We start from the raw sequence: 20517 nt of genomic DNA on the forward strand, positions 1-20517 counted from the left end.
GAAGATCCAGGACACTCGAAGGAGACATGAATGGAGGGGACCAACAGTGACAGGAGATGTGATCAGGGGCAGGCCTAGCTATAATTCAAGAGTATTCAGACATATAACCAAGATTTTTGCGAAGAAAATACATATATATACTATGTATAGCTATATGTATTTAATAGAATAAAAAGAAAACGTGTTTCAGTCCAAACAGACAAACAAATGGCTTATTGGGCCATTTTTTCTTCATTCGGCCTATTTCACGCTAAGGCCCACGGTCCAATAGAGCTAAAAAAAACCTAATGTCCCTTTGGGATTGGGAGAAGTCGGTGCCCGGTGCTTGGCGGCTGCATCTTGTGCTAGAGGGCGGAGGGGCGAGCTGGCGACGCGAGGAGGGAGGCTGGCGGCGGAGTAAGCCGAGGCGGTAACGGGTGGCCCGGGCGGAGGCGCGGCGCTGCGGTGGGCGGGCTCGGTGAGGGCGACTTGGCGGTGGGCCGGCGGCGGAGGCGACACCGCGACGGCGAGCTTTGGTCAACGCATGGTCCAGCGGTGGCAAGCGCGAGCCGTGAGCCGGCGAGGCGGCTACGTGCCTGCGTGCGGGCGTGCGGCCTACTGCCTACCGGCGACGGCGATTGGGCGAGCCTGGGGTAGGCGTAGGCGAGCACGCCAAGCAGGCCACAGGCTACAGGCGGCCAGCAGCCAAGCACAGTGCCGGCGTGCTGCTGTCCTTTATATTTCTTGTATTATATATTTATATGAACTTTGATTTTGTGCATTGTCTATTTGTTACTTACAATAATTGAAGTATGAACGGTTGATTGAATGATTGGTTTTGTTTTCACTTTAGATCTCAAAATGAAAAGGAGGAGAAGGCATATGGTTAATTTGAAGGTCTTTTTGCAAAGAACCACTTCAAAGAAGACAACTCAATGAAAATCAAGATGATATTCGAGGTGAAAATCAAGGTGAGGACAATCGTTTGAAATGTGACTTTAGGTTCATTTTGTGTTATATATGATATATATTGTATGGTCGCTTAGTGTTTGATGTTACACATGTCAATTAGTGGGATTTCGGGTAAAAACAATTTTTTTACACCATATCATTTCGAATACCCAACGCCTAAATCTTCCACCCGCCACTGGATGTGATGGGATCTAGCGACGGCAAAAGGAGGTGAGGCGAGAGGGGATCTGGTGACGGATGAAGGAGGCACAGCAGGAGGGGATCCAATGGTGATCAGAGAAGACGTGATGTGAGGGGATCCGGTGATGAGGCGAAGGCGCTAGATATTCCTATAAAGATTGCAGGGCGACAGTAGGGGGAGAAGAACGCAACCTAATCTTTATCATTACTCATATAAAGATTACTAGTGGTGATTGCTAGCAGTGATGGCTGGTGGCAGTGAATCTACCACCACCACATTCGCTGGCATATGGGCCATCGTTGTCAGTCCGCATCTATCACCCTCAACCCCGTGCAAGAGACACGAGCAAAACAATGGTTGATGGTGGAGATGGCCATTGCCGTGCTGCCCGTGCACGGTGAGTAGCAGGTTGTAGTGGATCCGAACGCATATTCCGTCACGCCCATCGACGACGGCCAGCGCGGCGACCTTCTTCGAGACGATCGCCACCTAGATTCCCAATTGCAGATGGCAGGTTGCTTGCGTGGTGAGCAGCAGGTTGCGATGGATCCGGACGCCACTAATGTCGCCGTCGTCATCGAGAAGATCACCGCCTTGACCTACTCCAACCTACCCCCTTCTCCCTCGCCGAAGCAGAAGCATCACCCCTCCTCGCCCACATAGGGTCCGAAATCCAAACCACGCCAAGGGGGGAGGATGGAATTGATCCGATAGAAAGGCGAAAGAAAGGTTGCTGCCGCGCAACCACTTCTGCCCTCATGAACAGGTGGTGCGCTCGATTGAAACACATCGAGCGGGTAAAGGAGCGAGAAAAGATTAAGCGGCGGCGAGGCCGCGAGAGAGAGAGGCAGTTTGGGGTGCCGTCGTTGTTCTCACAGCCGGAGAGGAGGAGAGCTGGGGGTTGGGGATTAAGGTTGTGTTTAGATAGCAAACCAAAAAATGTGGCTAGTCACATCGAATGTTTGACCGGATATCGGAAGGGGTTTTCGGATATGAATAAAAAAACGAATTTCACGACTCACTTAGAAACCGCGAGACGAATCTTTTGAGCCTATTAATCCATTGTTACTGTATGTGGGTTACTGTAGCACTTATGGCTAATCATAGACTAATTAGGCTCAAAACATTCGTCTCACGATTCCTCACATAACTGTGTAATTAGTTTTTCATTTTATATATGTTTAATGCTTTATTTAGATGTCTAAAAATTCGATGTGATGTTTTTAGAGGAAAATTTTTGTGAACTAAACAGGAAGATGGAGGGATTTTTACCGGTGGCCTTTGTCGATTTTTAGTTGTCGGCGCGAGAGGAAGGCTGTGCATGCCTGCAGGCCTCTGCCGCTTGGAATTTCACCACGTGCATTCTATCCGTGTTTGTACTAACTTATCACTCTGCTTTGGTATTAAATTGTGTTTTAAGGTTTTATTTATATAATGATGGTTTTGACTGACCTCCGTGCCAACCATCTCTACAAATTCTCTGTTTATTTTGGTAGAAAAAATATGCAATGAATAGATCGATATATCAGTAACAAATATACGTAGTAATTAGGAGATGATACAAGAGAAAATAACATTAATAACGTGCTAACGAATATTTTTAATAAAATCACATTGCAACACATAGACAATATAGACAATATGCTAGTTGTAAAATATAATTTGATCGCAGACAGCTAAACAAATAACCTATGGTACGAAGTCATCCATAATGCACCGCATACAGACGAAGTAAAAAGATTACACAGATAGCATCCGTCGAAACAACTCTTCACGTTCTACGTGACTCCAGAGGCCTCGAGAGAGAGTACCCTCCCATGTCCCAACTCCCAACAGTGCCTTATCCGAAGAAGACAGCCAGACGCACCATCCAGCAGCCTCTCGCGCGCAGCCGACACCCACCATGGCTACAGCTGCTCCGCCGCTCCACCTCCACCTCGCCACCTCCGCCTGCTCCCCTCGCGCCGGGCTCCGCCGCGCCTCCGGCCTGCGCGTGGCGGCGGCGCTGCCGGCGCCGCGGGCGTACAGGGTGACGATCGAGCACGGCGGCGAGTCGCGGGTGGTGGAGGTGGGGGAGGACGAGACCATCCTGTCGCGCGCGCTCGACGAGGGCATCGACGTGCCGCACGACTGCAAGCTCGGCGTGTGCATGACCTGCCCCGCCCGCCTCGTCGCCGGCGAGGTGGACCAGAGCGACGGCATGCTCAGCGACGACGTCGTCGCGCAGGGCTACGCGCTGCTCTGCGCCTCCTACCCGCGCTCCGACTGCACCATCCGCGTCATCCCCGAGGACGAGCTGCTCCAGGTCCAGCTCGCCACCGCCGACGACTGAGTCGTCCGCCGCCGGCGCCGGCGCGTCGTCTGCGGCCATAGCTTGTACAACTTTTTTCACCCCAAACTGGTTTTTCGCGAGATGTTGTGATAAAATGCTTATCTGACTAGCTAGTTGTTTTCAATTGTGTGATAATGTAGTACTGGTATTTTGTTTTCGGTAGCAATAGCCTGCATACTATTGTCTCTTACCTTTTTTCCCCCACTCCGAGAGATGAATTTCGAGAAAGTAACAAACAAAAAATTTAGTAGGCAATTAAGAAGCAAAACATTTAACTTGAGAGATATTAACTTGTGCGATCCAGTAACAAATCGAGCCATATTACAGCATGGAGAAATTCATTCAATATAAAGCTCCGCATTTATTCATGGGGACGTACGACCGGACGAGGCATGATCATGGACATTTTCCTATACTATGTGGTTCCATCTTTGAAGTCTCCATGTTTGCTAGCTCATGGCCAATGCCTGAAACTAAACATCATGTCATCCCATCCCGATTTCAGTTGATTAGATAATCTTGTAAAACCTATCATTTTTAATAACGAATAAAAAGGAGCTGGAGAGACTAACGAAATGTGATGTGTGCGCTCTAGAACCGTTCAGCTGGATTTCTAACATAAGACATGCAACTACTACCAGAACATGAAAATGGAGTTGCAGAGTATTAATGTTACTTACATGACTGTAATAGAAGAGCAAGCATATGATGTTCCGCGGTTTACTTATCGCTTGAGCCTGAGCTTGTAACCTCTAAGCCATTGCCTGTAACAGAAGAAACCATATAAGCAATCGCAGAATTCTGTATGGCAGAGGACCCCAAACATTAACTGAAGAAGTGGTCCCATTGTTATTTAATATCTTTTCAAAGGCCAAAACTAAAAATTTCTATTCATGAATAACAATAAGGAAGGTGACTTGCAGTCCAGAAACCTTTGAATTCAAAAATGACAAAAAAAAACATCCATTCCAATAACAGAGCAAGCATTTCTATCTTATTACCACATACTACATGCTAAATTCACATAACAGAGAATGGTTTTAGGAAGCTTTCTAGCAAATTGGTCATGGTAATGATATACTTGTAGCAAATCGCATGTTGTAACAGAAGTTTTGCACGAAAATACATAATTTGATAGTGTTCTTTAAAATCGGTGAAAATGTTCTCACATAGTTAAACAAGGCATTTCCACTCGATACTGGACAAGTGCATTTCTGGCTTAGGCCTATCCTAAATCACTAGACAGTTTTCTGTATACAGTGTTCCCTTATGTAAGCTCTAGTATATGGCTGGAAGGCTGGAACTAATGACGGTCAGTTTTCAGAACCTGTTCCAAACAGTCTGCACTACTTTGATGACTAACGGCAACAGATATCTAATGACAATATACTCTGATTGCTATAAGCTGTCTAAACAGAGATAGAAAAGCAGTTATACAGCAATATCTTACTACAGTGTATCGAATTTGTTTGTAATAAAGGCAACAATACGCCTTTCATCCATCAATCTATTGATGAATAGATTGTATGCTTACATCACTGAACGAGTCCATTAGGAGCAGACCATAAAACATACAAGATACCAATAAGTTCTGCCTTTTACCTGAAGAATATCAAAAACTTTTGGCTGTAATAACAGCATGACTAATGGACAGAAACCAACGAGCCCTACATACACAGTCCTCCATCAGAACTATGTCAAAAGGTTAAGCAATGATAGAATGTCATTATACATTACACTTCTACCACAGAAACACATAGATCACCCTTTTGTAGCTTCTGATGCTATAATACCAAAATTATGCTCTACATGTTTTATCTTCTAAAATTAAAATTTTATTTCGATCAACTACTAAAACACTAGTGAAGAAATTCTACACTAGCAACCTACGAAACATGACAGGACTGAACTGCCCCTTTTCACATCATAATGAGTATGTACTCCATATAACATAACCTTAAATTGCATACAGACTTATGAGCTAGCAGCAGCCAGAATTAGAAGTATGGCATTATGCTGGTAAACAAAATACAATAAAAAACAATAGACTTATGAGCTAGCAGCAGCCAGACTTGCTTTGACAAATTTGTATATCAGAAAATACTAAAACTTGCACTGTGATTCCGCATAAACAAGCTAAAATTATGTTCCAAACACAGAAGACAGCCACATAAGTGTATTCTCAATTTCTATCAAGCTCTCGAACTCTAATCACAGCATAAACAAAGAAAGGGCAGAAAATTGAGTGCTCCCAAACTAGCACTTGCACACTCCAACTAAGAAACGCAACAACGCCACAACCTGCTGCAACAAGTAGCAACCAAAATATCGCCAATCTTATTAATTAACGCTCAACTACAAGTGCAATCAATCGCGCAGGAGCAGAATTGAATAATTGATACTATTGAGCTCTAGGACTGGGATCCAAAGAGGCTCACCATCGGGGTCGAAGAAGAAGACCTGGCGCGTGGTGCCGTCGGGCTGCGTCTTCTCGAACACGTCCGTGCCGCGGGCCTTGAGCCCGGCGAGGAACCCGTCGTAGTCGGCGACGGAGAAGGCCAGGTGGTGGCGCCTGGGCAGCTGCGCGGCCGGGGCTCCCGCGGCGCCTGGGCCGACGGACGCGGGCGCGGCGGCGGGGTCCCGCTCGATGAGGTGGAGCGCGACGGCGGGCGTCCCCGGGAGGCGGAGCCAGGCGACCTGGAAGGCCGGGTAGTTCGGGGACGCGATGCGCTCGAAGCCGAGCACCTCCTCGTAGAAGGCGGCGAGGCGGCGCACGTCGTCGGTCTCCCGCGCGATGTGGTTGAGCTGCAGCGTCGCCATCGCGGCGGAGAGAGAGAGAGAGAGAGAGAGGAGCAGTGGAGGAGGGAGGACGGCAAGTCGGCGCAAATGTCATGTGTGCGGCGCCGCGGCCAGCGCACCGCACACGTGTGGGCTACAACTTCGAGAATTTTCTTTATAACTTTTTGACCCTTCGTTTTACTTTTAGAACTGAAATCCTCGAAAATTATTTTTAAATTTAAACTTTTTTCAAAGAACGTTATCACTTCAGACACTCGTGAAGTGATAATTTTGCGTAGCCACATTAGCCTGACCGGTGGGTTTTTGTTTTTAAACCAAGTCATGTGAAACATTGAAACTTATTTTTTAAATTTTTTCTTGTCAAACAACGTTATCACGTCAGGTACCTATGACGTGGCAATATTTCTTGATGGATAACGTTAGTATATCATGCATTCATGTGGTTATAGGACTTTCAGTCACGCTAGTCTAACTAGAATGGATAATCTTGGCTGAAAGATTTAGATTTCTAAAATGAAAGAAAGAAGTTGAAAAATAATCACAGCTAGCTTGGTGTTAGTGCTTGATCCATTGGTAAACTAGATTCAGTTAGTTTATCTACTTCGTGTTGGTGCTTAATCGATTGTTAAACTATATTCAGTTAGTTTCTGCTTTGTGTTGGTGTTAGTGATTAATCGATTGTTAAAACTTTGAGGTTTTCTGCAAATCAATCACAGTATTAGTTGCTGAATGGCAGTTGGAATCCTGTTGCAAATTCTAGTGGTACAAGACCAGCTAGAGTTTGTTCAGAAATGAGACCGTGGCGGATGGGTGCAAAATGTAGTAGTAAACGAGTAGCTCAAAGGCCAAGGATTGTTCCATTCATCTTTTGGAGAACGATGCCGTTACATAGAGAGATGAGACTGCTCTCGATTCATTACATTAATCATATATATAGCTCATAATTACAATTCCGACAAGAGGGATATCACATTCGGAGGCTTCCCCCCAGCTTACAGTAACATACATTCATAGATAAAATCCATCAGCAAGCATTTTGATATCAGTAGTAGAATGCTGCTGCAAGATATCCATCAGCTTCATTCGTTCAGGAATCTATCTTCTGTCTCCCCATCTCCTCTTGAAATTGCGCTCATCGTCGCTTGAATCCTCATGGGTACGGCTCCTGGAGCTGTGCCTGGACCTCGCTCTGCTGTGCCTGTCGCCATCGGTTGGAGAAGACGCGCGCGTTCTCTTCTTGCTCCGGTGATCCTCGGCGTAATCACTGGAGCGATGATCCTCAGCACGATCTCTCGAGCGCCTATGAGAAGACCTCCTGTCAGAGCTCGACCTGCTTCCGTTGTTCCTGGAATCGGTGCCATGAGAATACCTCAGATGCTGGTCACGCTCTGATGATCGAGACTGGTTGGCAGGTTCTTTGGGCTTTGCAGCCAGCCTTGAACGTGCAGCATCTCCGCTTGCCCGCTGAAGCATAGGTTGAGTTTCCCAGCTGAAGAAGACGAATAAACAAACTGTTAGGTGTTGAAATGGAAAGAGGGGTCCGGAAAAGGAAAAAATGCAGCCATTCTAAGAACTGAGCTTGACCAAATTGCTCTGTTGGTTATTCTTTTCTGTCCATTTCTTACTAGTGGAGGCGACAAAAATTCTGATAACATGCATACCTGCGAGTATTTACAAGATTGCCTTGCATCGCTGATGGAAATGGCAGTGGCATGTTGCTGATGGAATTGATACCATAGGGGCCCATTGGATAGCCACCATAAGGCATGCCCAGCGATGGATCACCATAAGGCATGCCCAGCGATGGGTCACCATAAGGCATGCCCAGTGAGCCATGCATGTAAGGTTCAGATACCCAAGGATACCCACAGGCATAAGGGTTGTAATATGCAGGGTCAAATGGAGTGTTGTAGTTGCCATTGTTAGGATGGCCAATCTTAGTTGAATCTGCCTTTTTGCGCTTCTTCTTCGATTGATCAGTCTTGGAAGCTTTTGGTTCTAACGTTCCTGAAATAGCTGTGACCTTTGAAGTAGATTCGCTTCCATCTTTCAATCTGGCATCGGCAGTTTGTACAGCCTTCTCTACTGATATACCTGCAGAATTGCCTTCATCTTTGACTTCAAGATCAACACCTGTTGTCAATTTATGTTCAAGGTGGCTCATGTTATCTTCTGTGGGAACTTGGAGGCCAGCATCAGGAGCAGCTGATGATATGTGGTGGTCCTTAGATTGCATTTCCAAGGCAACTGGAGGGGTTCGGTTTGCTGAATTATTATCCAGGTTGCTGCCAGAAGAGCTCCTGTTCTTCCCTGTACCACTAGTGATGCTGCTAGCCCTTGTTGCCAGCATATTGCTGATTGTGCTCCGAAGTGTTTGATTGGGAACAAGGTCATCTGCAAGAACCTTGACTCCACAAATGCACTTGGATTGTGTAATAATGTAATCTCGAATGCCTGAGGGAGGAAAAATACAGTTATTACCTATGCAGTTGAGGTACAGGCAGTAAATGCTATCAGAGACTACTGTTATTAAACTACTCCCCGTGGAAACATGTTTGAACTTTGATCGTGCAGTTAATCCAACTTTGGAATATCAATAAATTATCAAATGTTTAGATTTATCTTGAAAAGTACTTAACAGTGCTATAATTGCATCAAGTTTACAAATATAGTACAAGAAAACTATTGTTATAATTTGCCTCTATAATACCACGTCAATGTCCAGCATGCTTTCATGACCGGTGGGATTAAAAACAAATTTGGAACATAACTAGCCACATTTCGAATATCTGAGTGATACATTGGTCATCCCCCACAGCGGAAGTTAAGAACAAGTATGGAATACATTGAAGCTACTCACATTTATCGCAGAAACTGTCAAAGCAGCACTTGCTTGTCAACACTGCATCTGTCATCACCTTATTACATAGCCTGCAGTGGAGCTCAGCTGGCAAGTCATCAACAACACTCACAGATGCAGCTGGGGCAAGAGCTGATGGAATGCCATCAACAGGAGATGCAGATACTTCTGGCCAAAGAGAATGGGACTTTTTGTAATCATCAAATTTGGGGTCACCAATGGTCGGGCAATGGTGAATAAAATGCCCTGGGATTCTGCAACTGTAGCAGATATAGCCAGATGGAGGTGTCTTTCTCTCCTGTGGGCAATGTTGAATGAAATGGCCTGGAACTCCACAGCTGCGGCACACATAGCCTGGTGGAGGTGTTTCCCCTTCAACTGGTCCATGACCTTCAGTTATAATAGAAAAATCAAACACGGCAATTGTCAAATATCATTCAAAATAACTACAGTACAATCATATAATTTAGAAATTTACATATACTAATTAAAAAAAAGAAAAAACATTATGGTCCTGCCATTAGGAACTGGTGAGGAATTGTCCAGCTTAACTAATATGATAAAATTCAAGTGAAACATTACCATGCACATGACCATTTGTATCATAATACATCCATAACTATGTTTTTTTATTTTTTAAAAAATCAGATAACCAACATAGCATCCTCGAATTAATCACGACGGAGACATAGATCATAAAACTGAACCAATAGGGTTTCAGAATTACCATAATGTCCTGATGTGAACCTTCCACCAGTTTGTACTCTTTTAGATGGTTTGTCCTCCCTACATGCACCATGAAACAAAACTGTCATTAGGAAGGTGCTAGAAAAACAAGATAGTGGCGTTTTCTGCGAAGAAAGGAAATAAGATGCACTAACCATTTGAGTTCAGCTGCATCAATTATAGATGCGATTGCAGCATCCTCATCCTGTACTTCTGTAGAGGAAATGGATTTTGAGGTTGATTCAGTAATCTCTGATTTGTTTGAAGCAACAGCACCATCTTCTGTGACTTTCCTCCTGTAATCAATACCACATTGTTACCTCCTTATTAGTATGTACAAACAAATATCTCCATACCAACGAAATGCAAGTCCTCAGATGATTCGGATTCAATACAAACACTTGAACAAAAATCTGAAATAAAGGATAGTGGAGAACACATACGAGGAGAACAAGACGATTTTCTCTGATAGTTGCCCAGCAGTTCGGCGGATTAGCACAGTTGAGTTCTGTGGTATCAATGCACTTCCATCTAGAAATTCTGTATTCAGAAACAAACAAACACAGCATACAGAGGTGTCAAAGCATTTCACTCAAACAACACTACTTTTAGTGTTGAAAAGAAGTTTTCTCATGTAAAACAAGATGGTGCACTTAAACAACTAAATTGTATAGATGAGATTAAACGGTGTTTTAATTAGATCACAAAACTGGGAATTTTCTGAGAACGAGTGAGGTGTTTGTAGGATGCAAAAGACGACAGAATGATGGAAGTACAATTTGCAGGTACAAACTTCCACAAGGATTAAGATGAATACAACAAAAAATGGGGAGGTGATTTGGGAAATCTCTCATCCAGGAACAAGTTCACAGAAAGAACAACCTATATGAACATTTCTCACCAGCCGACAAAAAGATGACCATACAACTCTTCCACTGGAATAATAATTGCTAGCACCTCATGTGTCCACTCAATACAGTAATTTAAACACGTAAAAAGGACCTCAATTACCATCAGAATACAGATCACACAGGGATACAAATCTTCTCTGAATAAATTTAGGATTACACAGAGATACAAAGAAATATTAACCATCAAATAGGACTCAATGGCATGCAAAAGCAATAGCCAATGCCATTATTTGAACATTTTGACACCACCATATAGAAAGCAAACATAACCAAACCATCTAACATAAAAATAGGCATGCTGAACAAACAGTGCAGATTGAAATGAGCTAGACTGAAAATCGTAAGATTGACAGAGCATGAAAAGCATTATAAACATCTGGGTATTGTATTGGTATGAGACCATGAGTCCAAATTATGGTCAGGAGTAACAACCAAACAACAGAATATGATCTGTAGGAGCGCGTTGTAGAACTAACACGTATCTAGATTTCATTTAATTTCATATCTTGCAGGAAACTTCAATTCCTAATTCTGAGAACCATAGAGTAATTCCTATTTACTAATAGTTGGAGGCATTGCATATCATTTGACCTAATTAAACTCAATCAGTTACTCAGATAGACCAAGGTAGGATAACTAAAAAAGTCCTGTGTTTTCCTCGCAAAAATAAAAAACAAATAATTTGCTTTGAACTATTAGAATATGTGGGGGCAAATTGCTAAAGTATGCTCTTGTTGTTAAACGAAGTGTGCTGCCTGTAAGAGAATCTCATCAAATGTGCATTGTGATAATCCACACATGACCAGAGGCAGAAGTACTATTCCCAATTCCCTAAACCAGTTTTGGGATCATATAACGATTTGTTTCACAAGAAACTGATATTGATATGGAATCACCACAGCCAAAAGTAGAATTCCCAGTATTGTGATGATCATATAACGATTTGTTCCAGTGGTTAAAGCCGATTAACAGTAACTCTGTCATGTTGTGGGTAATGCTTCGTACAGATGACTACCTTCGCCGGTCTGGGAGTTGGAGATGACAATATCTTCTCTGGGGCCGCGGCCACGGGTGCGGCCACGGCCATATTTGTCGCTCGTCAAGATGAGCTGCTTGAGTTCAGAAACAGAGACAAAGGAATGGGGCACAGGCACGGAAAAAGTTTCCTTTGCACTCTTATATTTGTAATACACAACACCCATGATGATATCAAGTTTTTTTTTCCCCTCTCTTCTCGCCCCTCTTCTGCGAGAGACTGAGATTCTCCTCAGATATCAAATACACAGAACAACTGCAACGATAGAGAGTTACAGGTCGAATCCGATCTACAGGTAGTCGATCGTCGTCGGCGGCGGCGGCGGATCCGGAGTCGGCTGGCGCGTCCCTTCGACGACGAGGAGGCCCGGAGTCGAAACCCTTGCGAGACGGCCCGGCGCGGAGGGAGTCCTGGCGAAGACGCCGGAGGCGCCGAGTCGAGGCGGCGGCGGCGGAGGAGGATGTAGCGCGCGGGGGCGGTCGATTTCGCCGGAGTCCTCGCCGAGCTAGGGTTTCCGTCGCGTTCGCCGAAATGGATCCGGGAGCGGGCGTGGAGGCGGTGGTGGCTTTATAGGCGCGAGCGAGAAAGAAACGCGTGAAGTGGAGGAGTCCGACGCGGTCACGCTTCTGTTTCCGTGGCCACGAAGCTTCCGGCTTTCGGCGGTGTGCTGGATGGATTTTGGAATGTGATATTCCGGCTCGTTGTTACTGGGCCGTCGTGGGCCTGCGCCAGATGCGGGCTTACGACCTTTTCTTTTCTTTTTGCGGATTGATTTTTTTTGGATTTACTTTTGGATTAATTGGTTCAAGATCCAAATATACACGTGCTTACTCCTCTATAGAACATGTGTTACTCTGATTCGTCGCTATTAACCGCTGGTTTGCTGCTATTTTATCGAAGTTTGTTTAAATAATCAGACTAACAAATGATCAATAGGCAAACAACTTTGAATATTTTTGTTTATATGATTGCATTTATAAGAACTTATAATATATTATTTGCATTACTGAATTAAGCCGTAACGTTAGCACGGGTATATAACCAATCTATATGAGCGAACTAAAAGAAACATGTAGTCATAAAGGAAAAGTTATAACTCTTTAAACGGAACTCCTCAAGAAAATCTTTAAATGGAATTTGTTATTTCAACTTCTAACGGTGTTTTCTACATAAATATTCTCTAATTTGCACCGAAAGTTTTTTTTTCCAGAAAGCTTATGTAAATAAATTTATTTTGTTGAACATGAGAATTCCTAATGGGTGACGGATATTATTGCTAGCATGCTTCCTAAGCTCCTAGTAATAAAAGGTACGGGATTTGCAAAAAGGAATCACGTTTCAATCTAAGAAAAAGAACTCGTGTATTACATCGCGCGTTCGTGCGGCTGTAATCTCTTCCACTTCTAAGTGCGTTTACGTGTTTATAGCAATAATTAGCTTAAATTTACAATCACAGTTTACAATACACAAGCACGACCCGGGAGATGCAAAAGAAAAATTAAAGGACATAAAATAGACTTAATTTAGTTATACAAGGCTTAGCCGGGAATAGGAGGTATATAAAATAGACTTATTTTAGCTATAAAAGACACAACCCAAAGAAGAGAGAGGAAAAATAGACTTATTCACGTACCCAAAGAGATAAAGGAGAAATTGTAGACTTATTTACGCTTCGGCCATCGTGCTTCCGGATCGGGCCGGCACAGCCCGAGGCTTATTGGGCCGTGCCTGGAGGATCAATGTAGCCCGTGGGCCGGCACAGCATGGCCCAGTGGGGTTATTAGGATGTGTCGGCCTGACGGGAGTAGGCACGGGCACAGCGGTGCATGGGCCGTGCCGTGCCGAACAGGCTGGATGGCCACCTATAGGGGTACCAACTGGTGGACGATAAAAATGCTTGTTGCTTCTATAGTAGAAGAGATTTTTTATCATCTTTGAAAAAGTAACTCAAGTTACCAGTGTACTTTGAGGTACCAAAATTTATACTAAATATCATTTTTCCATCCTTAAGGAGGTGCTACCACTGTTTTCTATGTAAAATTTAGTATCTAAGGTACCAAATTTTACGTAGGAAACAGTGGTACCTCCTATTACCTACTCAAGGATGATAAAATTGCTCTGTACTAAAATTCTTGGTATCTTAAGATATTTTTCAAGGATCATAAAAAAGCTCAGAGTAGAAACGATAAATTTGAGAATGATTGAGATTCTGCCCTCATGTATAGTATATATGATCCCAAATCCCCAATCTAATTGACTAGCAGCAGTTGTTCCGATTCTCCGTTTGTTGATTCAATTCCAAGTTTTAATCCGATCAACCACTTAACTGAATGCTACAAGAGATTTGCTACGGACAAGCCAAAATTAGCCTTCGAGCCCAACCCTGACGCTGATGGAGTGATCGATGGGTGAACTGTTGCGACACCTAAGCCATGGTCGGAGAAAGGGTTAAGCACAGGAGCTGGAGCAAGCTAGCCTTGGCACGAGACTTGACAACTGCGACCGACCGTTTTGGTTCTCATGTGGTGTTTGGCACTTATTTTTATTTTTAGTTCATTATCTCATCGAATGCTTGGATGTTTATTATAAATAGTAAATATGGACTATTAATAAAACTTATCCATAATCTTGGACTAATTCACGAGACGAATCTAATGGGCCTAATTAATCCATGATTAGTCTATGTGGTGCTACAGTAAACATGCTCTAATTATGGATTAATTAGACTTAAAAAATTCATTTCGCAGACTACCACTTATTTATAAAATTAGTTTTTTTATTAGTCTATATTTAATACTTTAAATTAGTGTTTAAACATCCGATGTGACATGGGGCTAAAAAGTTTAGTCCTATCTAAACAACCCCTCCTGAGTGTTTGAAGTTTCTTCGACTTGTGTTGCTAGGTTCTTTTTTGTCAGGGGTTATGATTATGATCATAGCAAAACATGCAGCCTGTCTGTAAGGTCTGGAACATGGATCGTTTTCGAGTGGTTCACACTTGAACTAACCTATACTGTTGTGTAATACATTGCTACACTAGGATGGGATGTTATCTACTATGCCTGACAAAAAACACCAGGGGTAGATATATACCTGTTGTTCCAACAGAAAGATCCGTGCTCGATCGATCTTTCTGGGCTCCGTTTGGTGCAACAGCTTCTAGGTATTTTTTGTGATCAGCAAACTGTTTTCTTTGTAAAATCTTTGTTGCAAATGATAATGTTATATCAGTATATGACCATTGGATAAAATATCTTGTCTCGCCGAACTTCTATATGTTTGTAGGTTTTCATTGTTCACATCATTTTAGAATAAGCACACCGCATCATAGCACAACCAAAAAAATCAGCCCTAAATATCTTCAGTTAATAAGTATGCCTAGTTACTTAAAGAAGCATATATTGATTGTAAAGACATTGAATCACCCATAATAATGTGTTTTTTTATCATTCTTGATGTGTACCCTAAAGATGCTGTATTTTGTAGTGTAAAAATAAGTATATATGTATTCAGTACTTTTAAAGATTATAAATTTCTCATGACACTGGGATAGAAAGATATGTTTACATGCTTATATCCCATTTTTCATGTTGTCTATTGCTTACGAACCAACGAATTAAAATTGATTTTTTTTACCAGTAACAATCAATAATCAAGATGAAATGCTACGAGATCAGTATTTATTTTCACGAGTGGCTTTGCTTGCACATTTGTTTTTTCTGTTTTTCATTTTTGTGCGTGAATCAAGGTAGTATTTCACAATGTGTTTTTCTATCCTTTTTGAAATTAGGGTTAAACGGTTCAGCTGGGCACGGCCACAACGCGGTAGCAGCCCTAGCAAAAATTTGCTTTCGATGTACTGTAGCTACTCTTTCGAATATATTGTAACTGTTTGGAATCTAATATCTTCAAGCAACGGGAGAAAACCTCAACAAATGATTGCATATTTATGTCCTTCCTTCGTTCCATATTATAAAACTTTCTGGATTGTCTATATTGATTTATTTTTCTCGATATATAGGTTTTATATATGTGCTTAGATTCATTAGCACACATATAAATAAAAAAGTCTTATAATGTGAAACGGGGAGAAACATTCTACTGTTCAAGGTAGAGTCGGATAAAAAAAACTCAAAGATCGTGATTTGGATTGGATCGCATCGACCTCAAATCGGTTAGACTCAAACTCGCAATCCTAATAAGTTGAGCTGAGCTAAGCTTTTAGCTCTTGAGATAGTCATTATAAAATATCACTTAATCTTTGTATATGTAGGGAATATAAATAGCTTCTAATCCTACAATTGCATCCAAACTATTTGCATTTAGTGTCTTTATTAGTTACTATTTATTATAATGTTAATATGTAATAAAATTATAAATTCAAAATCATAAAGGTCATTGAAATGAGATATAGCATGTTAATAAGCATCATGAGTTTAATGCGCCGACTCACAAGCCAACCCATAATAGACCTTTAGTTTCAAGTTTAGCGAGCCCAACGCTGTAGCGTTGAAATATCGTTTTGCTTGCATGGCTTGACCAATGTTATGCCAATATATATAGGCCGCGTTAGACAGCCCCATTAGTTAACTAAGGCCCACTCGTTTTCCGTGCGTACGCTTTTCAAATTATTAAACGGTGTATTTTTAAAAAAATTCTATAGAAAAGTTGTTTTAAAAAATCATATTAATCTATTTTATATTTTTTTAATAATTAATAATTAATTAATCGTGTACTAATCTATTACTACGTTTTCCGTGCCAGACATAAGTTAACTTATGCACCATCTACCGAACGGGGCCATAGTCAGTCTCCTATCATTTCACTTCGACTTCTACTCATAAGCCGAAATTTAATTATAAAAGTTAATTTCAAAGTTTAACATTTTAAACATTTGTTTTGGGATTGCCACGAACACATGTATAGAATTTCTATCAAAGATTATTTTTCAGTTGCTAGTACACAGTGTTGTCTTTTCTTCCAAAAAGCAAAACTATGGGAATCTATTATCTTTCCCAATGTTAAGGTCAACCCATAAAATTAGGGGCTGTTTAGATCCTAAAAATTTTCCCCCAAAAGCATCGCATCGAATCTTTGGACACCTAAATAGAGTATTAAACATTGATAAAACGAAAAACTAATTGCACAATTATGTGAGAAATCGTGAGACGAATCTTTTGAGCCTAATTAGTACGTGATTAGTCATAAGTGCTACAGTAACCAACATGCGCTAATGACGGATTAATTAGGCTCAAAAGATTCGTCTCGCGGTTTACAGGCCAGCCGTGAAATTCGTTTTTTCATTCATGTCCAAAAACCTCTTCCGACATCCGGTCAAACGTCTGATGTGACATGCAAAAATTTTCATTTCACCAACTATAACACCCCCTCGTAACACTAGAATTTTTTGCCATGTCACCATCTTTAACGTGACTAAACAACCCTACCACATCCTATAAGAAATTGGCACTGCAGCGTTGCTTTGGAATGTCAATCTAACTGGGATGATTCATATCTTGGAATAAATTTGGTGAAGTTCAGTTTTAAAATTACAAAATAAATAGGGCATAAAATTTTAAAAAAAAATCTTGGGGAAGAAGAGGGGACGCTAGACAGGACAAATAGGCAGTTTCAATATCTTCTGAATATCATTTCCTTTTTTTTCCTTTTGCTTTTGCAGCAGGAGGGCGGTTGGGGTGTCTCATGTGCCCATCCACTGTTCTTTTGGCGGTTGGGATCGGATGTTGCATTTCTTTTCACATGAAAATCAGTGTTAATTCGGATGGTTTCTCTAGAAGAATGGTGGACCAAGAGCATAATTGCAACTAGCAATGAAACAAGGGGATGCACCAAAATCGATTTTTCTAATCTCATGGACTCCGTCTATTTACTTATGCTTGTGCTTATAGATTCAAATTTGAATTTCAAAAAGTTAAATTTAGAATTAATTTTAGATTTTTTATCATAGTTTCTTTTCAGTATTCGATTTTTTATTGCTAAACACACACATATAATATTTTTTCATAAATTATAATTTTAAGTAGTTAATAAGCCGCTTCATATATGATTAATTTCAGTGAGACAAAATGAGGAAAATGATGTGTAACGAAGAACTAAGTTCGGTGCCCATCTTTTGGCTTTTGAAAGAAATAAACAAAACAACATATTTATAAATAAAAAACTACAAATAAAATATATATATATATATGCTATTAGTGATTTAAAAACTAAAGTTAAAAAATACGAGAAAAACTCTCACATCAACTTTAAATTTAAATTTAAATTTATAAATATAAGCGTAAGTGAAGATGTGAGGGTACGAATGGTCGGCCCTCGTCCGGATCATCAAGATGAGATTTGGTCGTGGGCAGACCGACCGAGCAAAGGATTTTATAGCCCTAATGCCAAATGCGCAAAGTAGCACCCTAAGCCAAATGTAATATTTAGACCATACCCTTCAAACCATACTTGGCGCCGTTATATCGTCGCGCGCTTTATTTTATTTTATTTTTTGCCCTTTTCACTGTGCCCTCTAACCTAAAGCATTTGAGATCCGTATGCAGTTTTAATAATAATAATAATAATAATAATAATAATAATAATAATAATAATAATAATAATAATAATAATAACCTGATGGGGTTTACACAATGTTAATTCGATTTGCTATCTCCTAATTGAAGTATAAAATTTATGAAAACCCTAAGAAAGCCGAAAGATCTCGGCCTGGTTTGAGAAAGCTTGGGTCACGTTAGGTCTAGTTTTTTTTTTTTTTGAACTTTTAGGCTTATAACTGAGTGTTTTTGGCCGGGTTATTTTCAAACCCAGTCTAGCCAGGGGTTCAAACAGGTCTACTTGTTACTTGTTGGTGCCAACCATTTAAAAAGGACTTAAGGCCTTGTTTAGTTTTTAATTTTTTTTTCCAAAAACATCACATCGAATTTTTTGGAGACCTAAATAAAGCATTAAATATAGATAAACCAAAAAACTAACTGCACAGTTATGAAAGAAATCTTGAGACGAATCTTTTGAGCCTAATTAGCCCATGATTAGCCATAAGTGCTACAGTAACCAGCATGTGCTAATGACGGATTAATTAGGCTCAAAAGATTCGTCTCGCGGTTTATAGGTTAGCTGTGAAATTCGTTTTTTCATTCGTGTCTGAAAACCCATTCCGACATCCGGTCAAACATTTGACGTGATATTTTTCCCAAAAATTTTCTCAATCTAAACACCACCTAACCGATGAAGAAAAGACTATCATCATGGCTTTCTAAGCAAGGAAGAAACAACCGAGCTCACAAAGAAAGCCATGAACTAGAGTCCCTTAACATGTGATCCATCACTCATGGATCTAGTTCTTGGCTTAATCTATGCTTTGAGGCACTTGCCTCACACATGAGTTCATGTCCAACATATGTCATTTACTACCCCACGTGTTTTAACCAAAGCACTAGCGAGTGACATTTTTCAAACTAGCCAATACTAAAAATTTGCTCTTCATCCAGGTGAACAGTGCTACCTACGTGACAATGTATTATGGTGGCGACTAGGGTTGTTCATCCACTCTGTAATCAGAATTGTGAAAAAATAACCCTCCACCATATGGCATTTACTCCCCCCACGTGTTTTAACCAAAGCACTAGCGAGTGATATCTTTAAACTAACTAATACTAATGGGATGTTTAGTTGGTGAAATAAAAATTTTTGCGTGTCACATCAAACGTTTACCGAATGTCGGAAGGAGTTTTCAGACAAGAATGAAAAAAAACGAATTTCACGGTTGGCATGGAAACCACGAGACGAATCTTTTGAGCCTAATTAATCCGTCATTAGCGCATGTGGGTTACTGTGGCACTTATGGCTAATCATGTACTAATTAGGCTCAAAAGATTCGTCTCATGATTTCTCACGTAACTGTGTAATTAGTTTTTTAATTTATCTATATTTAATACTCTATTTAGGTGTCCAAACATTGATGTGATGTTTTTGGGTGATCGTTTTTGGAAACTAAACGGGGCCTAAAAGTTTGCTCTTCATCGGGGAGAGTCGAGGTGAGGAGCTGATAGGTGCTACCTAATAGGAGATAATGTTTTATCGTGACGGTTAGGATTGTTCATCCACTCTGTAATCATAATCGTAAAAAAAAAAATACACCCCTAGTCAGTCCTTTCCTTTTACAGGGAGTGTGCTGGGAATGGTTGATGGCAGAGGCAACCATGGATAAAAGTGGTAATTAAATTGAGCATGTAAGTAAAGCTCAGAAGTTGATTAAAATAATCTTCTTGTGGCATTGATAGCTTGTTTAGGTGAGACTAAGGTTATGTCGCCCTATAATAAATGAGAAATGGATGGGGGAGAGCGTAGGTGTGGCTACCATGAGTACTTTAAATATGAAATAGTTGATGAAATAAGTAGTATAAATGTTTATATTGCATGGGCAAGATTTAATTATATAGATGTTTGTATTTTGAAAAAAAAGAAATATTTTTTAGAGTTGAGACAATATCGACGACGGCAATGAATTAGGTAGGCCACAAATACCCTCCAGTCGGTTCGTTCCTTTCTCTACTTTTACACGAAAATGTTAGACAACCATAGCTTGCTGATTGGTGGACCCTGCTGCTCAACATTTATATATAGGGATGTATAATCTCTTTGGATAGCATGCTCCATGCACATGATGCCATACATAATTATACCTGGAATGGTATGATTCAC

General features: G+C 41.1%; 3 protein-coding genes across 6 annotated transcripts; 1 reads left to right on the top strand and 2 right to left on the bottom strand.

The window, feature by feature from the left end:
• Positions 1-310: 310 nt before the first annotated feature.
• On the top strand, positions 311-3649 carry LOC102701343 (ferredoxin C 1, chloroplastic). Of its 3 annotated transcripts, none has more exons than XM_040522013.1 (3): positions 311-725; positions 833-950; positions 2385-3649. In XM_040522013.1, exon 3 carries the CDS (start codon positions 3036-3038, stop codon positions 3462-3464), a length of 429 nt encoding a protein of 142 aa, XP_040377947.1. In that variant the 5' UTR covers positions 311-725; positions 833-950; positions 2385-3035; the 3' UTR covers positions 3465-3649. The 3 variants fall into 3 exon arrangements, with proteins under 3 accessions (XP_040377947.1, XP_040377948.1, XP_040377946.1); XM_040522014.1 differs by having other exon boundaries at positions 311-632; XM_040522012.1 differs by lacking the exon at positions 311-725 and having other exon boundaries at positions 739-950.
• A 74-nt stretch (positions 3650-3723) lies between these two features.
• LOC102701802 lies at positions 3724-6375 on the bottom strand. Of its 2 annotated transcripts, none has more exons than XM_006650309.3 (3): positions 5903-6375; positions 4145-4228; positions 3724-3931 (listed from the first exon to the last, which is right to left on the bottom strand). In XM_006650309.3, the coding sequence occupies exons 1-2, from the start codon at positions 6282-6284 to the stop codon at positions 4185-4187; spliced, it is 426 nt and encodes a 141-aa protein (XP_006650372.2). In that variant the 5' UTR covers positions 6285-6375; the 3' UTR covers positions 3724-3931; positions 4145-4184. The 2 variants fall into 2 exon arrangements, with proteins under 2 accessions (XP_006650372.2, XP_006650371.2); XM_006650308.3 differs by having other exon boundaries at positions 3724-3937.
• A 714-nt stretch (positions 6376-7089) lies between these two features.
• LOC102708789 (E3 ubiquitin ligase PARAQUAT TOLERANCE 3-like) lies at positions 7090-12334 on the bottom strand. Its single transcript, XM_006651594.3, has 7 exons — positions 11776-12334; positions 10293-10389; positions 10005-10145; positions 9851-9909; positions 9124-9513; positions 7925-8717; positions 7090-7752 (listed from the first exon to the last, which is right to left on the bottom strand). Exons 1-7 carry the CDS (start codon positions 11960-11962, stop codon positions 7359-7361), a joined length of 2061 nt encoding a protein of 686 aa, XP_006651657.1. The 5' UTR covers positions 11963-12334; the 3' UTR covers positions 7090-7358.
• Positions 12335-20517: the final 8183 nt, after the last annotated feature.

The sequence above is a fragment of the Oryza brachyantha genome, chromosome 3, assembly GCF_000231095.2.
Source record: "Oryza brachyantha chromosome 3, ObraRS2, whole genome shotgun sequence".
Lineage (NCBI taxonomy): Eukaryota > Viridiplantae > Streptophyta > Magnoliopsida > Poales > Poaceae > Oryza > Oryza brachyantha.

Excerpts from the sequence above, each read along its gene's own strand:
- LOC102708789 (XM_006651594.3), bottom strand. The coding sequence starts at position 11,962 with ATGGGTGTTGTGTATTACAAATATAAGAGTGCAAAGGAAACTTTTTCC. Across the intron at positions 9,910-10,004 it reads GATGCAGCTGAACTCAAATG|GGAGGACAAACCATCTAAAA; the intron begins GTTAGTGCATCT and ends TGGTGCATGTAG. Across the intron at positions 7,753-7,924 it reads AATCTTGTAAATACTCGCAG|CTGGGAAACTCAACCTATGC; the intron begins GTATGCATGTTA and ends CGTCTTCTTCAG.
- LOC102701802 (XM_006650309.3), bottom strand. The coding sequence starts at position 6,284 with ATGGCGACGCTGCAGCTCAACCACATCGCGCGGGAGACCGACGACGTG. Across the intron at positions 4,229-5,902 it reads CTTCTTCTTCGACCCCGATG|GCAATGGCTTAGAGGTTACA; the intron begins GTGAGCCTCTTT and ends CTTCTGTTACAG.
- LOC102701343 (XM_040522013.1), top strand. The coding sequence starts at position 3,036 with ATGGCTACAGCTGCTCCGCCGCTCCACCTCCACCTCGCCACCTCCGCC.